Source organism: Ipomoea triloba, chromosome 6 (genome assembly GCF_003576645.1).
Source record: "Ipomoea triloba cultivar NCNSP0323 chromosome 6, ASM357664v1".
Taxonomy (NCBI): Eukaryota; Viridiplantae; Streptophyta; class Magnoliopsida; order Solanales; family Convolvulaceae; genus Ipomoea; species Ipomoea triloba.
The window spans coordinates 6,813,950-6,819,416 of NC_044921.1; the positions used below are offsets into that span (position 1 = coordinate 6,813,950).

At 31.7% G+C, this 5,467-nt stretch overlaps 1 protein-coding gene across 1 annotated transcript; it reads right to left on the reverse strand.

Moving 5' to 3' along the window:
- Positions 1–3,629: 3,629 nt before the first annotated feature.
- Positions 3,630–5,467, reverse strand: LOC116021905. Its single transcript, XM_031262428.1, has 3 exons — positions 5,284–5,467; positions 4,148–4,226; positions 3,630–3,990 (listed from the first exon to the last, which is right to left on the reverse strand). The coding sequence occupies exons 1-3, from the start codon at positions 5,433–5,435 to the stop codon at positions 3,925–3,927; spliced, it is 297 nt and encodes a 98-aa protein (XP_031118288.1). The 5' UTR covers positions 5,436–5,467; the 3' UTR covers positions 3,630–3,924.

Sequence of the window (5,467 nt, forward strand, 5' to 3'; positions counted from 1 at the left end):
CGAATTTACAACACAAAGATTGTTAAATGTCAACTACCAAAATTTTATTTTTCAACTAAAAATTAAATGCCATTACAAATATTTCACCCCTACCATTTTATTTATTTAATTCCTTTAAAAATGTTTTTACTTAAAAGTTATTTATAATGTTTTAGTGTTACTCACTCTATTACAATGTAATATTTGTTTATAAATATTTTCTTCTTTTTTTTTTGGTGTGCTTTATACATATTTTCTTAATCTAATGAGTAAAGAGAGCCACAAAGGTGTCATTTAGCTACAAGTTACTTGCTAAAGACCTTGTGGTCTAGTGATAACTGTTGACTCTTTGTGTTTCAGTAGGTTGAGAAGGTAACTATGAACAGATACTACATTGTAACAGAGTCAGTAGTACTCAAAAAAAGCTACTTGACAAGTTATTTATAATTTAATTTTAAGTAATACTTAATGTAAGAGTTCGTATATATTACACAGGTGCTAAACCCGGGTTTTATATAGCGCCTCCATCCATCTCCAATTCAGATATACTATCCCTAATCTTAGATGATCTTAGTTCTCCGCCCCTTTCAAATAAAGTAGAGGGAGAGAACTGGAAGAGAGAAGGAAAAAGATTCCATTTTTTGTCCTAGATTTATAGGTGACAATCCACTTTTAGTCCTTTTTTATTAGAACATCCATTTTCTTCTAGTATTATTGTGACATGACCATTTTTTGTCCTTTATCAACAAATTAGTTTAAATATCGTTAAATACAAGGACATTTCGGTCTTCAATTATGAATGTTTTCAAAAAAATAAACATAAAAATATACCGGTTCAACATACTTTGTATAAAAAAGATTGAAATGTATTTATATTTAACGATATTTCAACAATTTTGTTGTTGAAGGACTAATATTGGTCATGCCACAATAATACTAGGACCAAATAAAAATATTCTAATAAAAAATGACTGAAAGTGGATTGTCATCTATAAATCTAGGACCAAAAATGGAATTAACTCCTTAATGTAACATTAGCATATATAATTTATTTACATAGAAACTAAATTAAAAATTACTATTAAATACACATAATTGATTTTTGAAATTATTATTAAAAAACATTAAAAAATTAGTTAATAAAAAATAGCTTGTTTGATCAATAAATATAGTAAATTATAAACATGATATGTAAAGTGATACAAAATGAATATCTAACCAAAAAAAATGAAGACAATTCTAATATCTTTTTAAAAATTTCTTTATTTTTTATATTTGTAATATTTACATTTCCAATGATGAATGAAGTTTTGTTGGTTTTGGTGTTCAAAAAAAAAATACTTCGAACCTGTTTGGTAAATAATCAGCCTATAAGTCGATTTTGGCTTATTTGACCACTATTAGTTGTTTGACTTGGTTAAAAAATCAATATAAATGTTTTTTAATAAACTTTTTATAACTCTAAAATACTAAAATTCAAAAGGCTATTCAAAGCAGCTTTACTTTTCAATTAGCTTTTTGAGAAAAGAAATTATATCAAACAACTATCAGTTAACAGCTAATTTACCAAGCAACTTTTTACAATCAGCTAATGTTATCAACTAATCATACCTTCTAACCTAACCAACCAATCCAATCAGCTAATAGCCATTTACCAAACAGGGCCTTCATATTTCTTTGTACTCTAATAGGTATGGTTGAAGAATGAATTTTGGAAGAATAGAAGTCTTTTCTCATTCTCCAAAAGGAATAAAATAAACGAAAATTCTCTTATGAGAGCGTCTCACAGAAAACGAGTCAAGTTTTTTTTTTTTTTATAAGTATTACATTTTTTCATATAAATATTACAATTTTCATAAAGTCTTCAACTATTAATATTACATTTTGATTTAAAAGTATTACATTTTCATCAAAATTATCACACTTTTTGCCACAAGTATTACACTCTCTCATATGTAACAATTAAACAATTTATCCATAATAATAAACAATTTATCCATAATTTGTATTACATTGTTTCTCATAAGTAACTATTCAACCCTATATTATATTTTGATTCAAAAGTATTATATTTTTCTTTATAAGTAACAAACAGTTTATTCCTAATTAATATTTCATTTTTTAACATAAGTATTACATTTTCAAAAAAAAATATAAGTATTACATTTCAATCATGACTTAACATGTCTTACAGATAGGGATCTATGAGACAATCTCATAGGAGACTCACTCTAAAATAAATAAGGAATAGATATAATCAATTGTTTGGTTTGTAAAAGGTAGAATCAATTGTTTGCTTTGTAAACATAATAAAATTTAGAAGTTGTATTCTAATATTTGGTTAGTTTAAGGAATAAAGTGGAATAAACCTGCCAAGACTAGTGCCACTAAGTTGAACTCACATATGGGAGTTTGTGAGTTCTCGCCTTAGTGGAGGCGATAGGTTGAGAAAGTAGTTATAAAACTCCTTTTTTGTTCTTCAATATTATTCTCCCAAGATAGATCCGCTTAAATAATTTTATTTCCTTTTTTTTTTTGGCGAAGTAGCCCAAACCATGCAAGCAACAATGAACACAGCTTCCCTAGCTAACAAGTAACAGCTGGGACAAAGAAATCCTAGAGGATTTATTTGAAGAGAATGACAGGAATCAGATTCTTAAAATCCCTATCTCTTCTAGCAAGCATGAGGATAAACTGATTTGGAGGGGAGAGGAAAAAGGAATATATTCACTTAGGAGATGTTACAGATTGCTAGGGAAGGAGTTGAGGCTGAAAGCTGAATGAAGGTCATAAATGGACTCATATATGGAAGATGCCTATCCCCCCAAAGGTTAAGAACTTTATTTGGCAGGCCTGTACAAACAAACTGCCCACTGCTGTAAATCTAAACCTTAGGAAAGTTCAATGTTCTCCAGTGTGCAGCCTGTGCTCAAACCACCATGAAACAGTGATGCATCTGCTAACTAATTACAAGTTCGCCAGGGATTGTTGGAAGACTCTTAATATGGTACCTACAAGCAATTCTGATATCTTCACTGATTGAATCATAATGAACATGAAAGCCATGAATGTAGATTCCTTCTGTTTGATGCTTGTTATATGTTGGAAGATTTGGGAGTCAAGAAATCAAAAGGTGTGGAATAACTCATCTCCTTCATGTGCTTAATCCTTAATGACATATCACAATCACTAGAAATACATCTAGACTATTGATAGTGATCACAAGATAGCTAAAGATTATTTTTAACAATTATTATACGATGGACCTGGGTTCATATTACATTGTGAATCATGATACAAAAATTATGCATCTTCAATCCATGGTCTACAATGCAAAATAGACCCTAATCCATGGTATACTTTGCCTTTTTTTAAATAAAGTTTTAAATTTTATTTATTTATATTTATAGATAACAATTCAAATTCATGACTTCAAAACTATCCTTTAATATTTTTTATGAATTAACCAGTATAAATGTTATGCTACTTTGGACTAATCAATATCAGGTTCTCTCTTTCCTTCTCCAAAATTAGTTTGCAGAGAATTCATGGGGTGAGTAAGCAGAATCTCTTTCAAAGCTTTTGCATGCATTTTCAGGTGTTTTCTCATTGTGTCTCCATTCCTTTAGTAATGTTTTAGAGTAGATGTATTAATAAACTAATGTTGTACTATTTGTTGCACTACAAACTAATACTGCAGTCTTTACATTGTTGATTAGAGCACAAGCTGAGGCAATTCTTCAATCATGAGAACAAATAGTGCAGGGCAGACAGCAGATGGGGGGAAAAGAGAGTATTAGTATATAAACCAGAGGCCAAAAGTGCAACATAACAAATGTACTCATAAACCATCACAGTATTTGTCTTGACCTTTTAGTACTAAAGAGATCCCACAATGCAAAACAGTTGTTTCCCAGGTCTCAAATTGTTTTGGATCCAAGAACCCTATTTAAAGAACACTGGCCAGTTGAAGTAGTAGTTCTCTCTAAATTCCTCCGACGTTTTATTCCACTGCCAAAAACAAAAACACCCCATCATCAATGCTTCCTAGACTTCAAGAAACCATCCACACCTCACAAACATAAAACTCACTTCTGCATGCTCTTAAAGATACGAGATTTAAATAATGTACAAAATTAGATATGAGCCATATATGGCATGTGTGTACCTCAAACCTATGTGGCTTATTCTTATCGCGTGCTCGTTTCCAGTGATGATGCTCATAAAGCATTGCTTTATCATGATAACTGCACAAAAAATGCCAATGCATCTAATCAAAGTTCCAGAACAGAAGTTCCTCTTTTGGTAGGATTGCAAATATTAGTCACATGCGTCCAATCTCAATAATCAGTCAAAACAAAAACATTTGAATTAAGGCAAAGACTTGTGTGAGACTGTCTCACGAGATCCAGGATCAGATCAAGATGAAAATATAATACTTAAAATTAAAAATGTAATACTTTTATTGAACAACATAATACTAATAAGGAATAAAGTGTTTGTTACTTATAATGAAAAGTATTTTGTCTCAAAAGTATAACATTTTCCTTATAGAGACACTTTATTTCTGATTAGTATTACATTTTTTGGTATAAGTATTACAACTACATCTCGGCCCAACCCAAACCCGTCTCGATACAGTCAAACAAGAGTCACTCTAGAAAGGAAAATACTACTTGGACTCCCAAATTATACTCCTTACTTTTACTTATGTTGACACTTTCTTTAAGACCCACAAGATGAAGATGACACTTTCTTTAAGACCCAGGAAGGTAAAAATGAGGGAGTAGAAAATGGGAGTTAGTATAACTCTTGTAGAAAACCCCATGTATGATGACTACTTTATGACTGAGGTTCTTAGAGGCAATTGTCTAATCCTCCAAGCCATAAGAGCCTACAAACCAACTCTTTACTAATTACACTGGTCAGCTGTGTAACAACAGAACCCCCATGCTTCCTGGACTCTATGAATCCACCCTCTGTCCATTCAAACTTCCAACCCTTCGATCCTTATCAACATCGATTAGTGATTGACTACTCAATAAATAACTACCAAGCACTACTCTCTAGCCACCATCAAGAATCAGAGGTGATAAAACATATCAGATGTCAAAGCATGATCAAGCAGATTTCCAATTACCCAATGTTGTTCAAAGTCTAGGTAAATAAAAACTTCTAAGACCCAAATAATTATAATAATTTTTTTAAAAAATTAAAAATAAACGCACAAAAAGTCAATAAATCTTCCAAAGGAAACTCTTATTTGCAAACTGATGAAATGTAATTTAGGGTTCGTATGCGTACTTATCATCAGTGGTGAAATGCCAAATGTAGGGATTAACCCAGGTGACAGCAGAGAAGGCAGCGGCGCCGGCCCAAGCGCCCCAGAAGTCCATCGGGTTGCAGTGGGGGACTCCCGGGTCTCCCCGGTAAGCATTTCCGAAATACTTCTCCATCTCCGCCCGTGCTGTGTGCTGTGTGGCTGTGC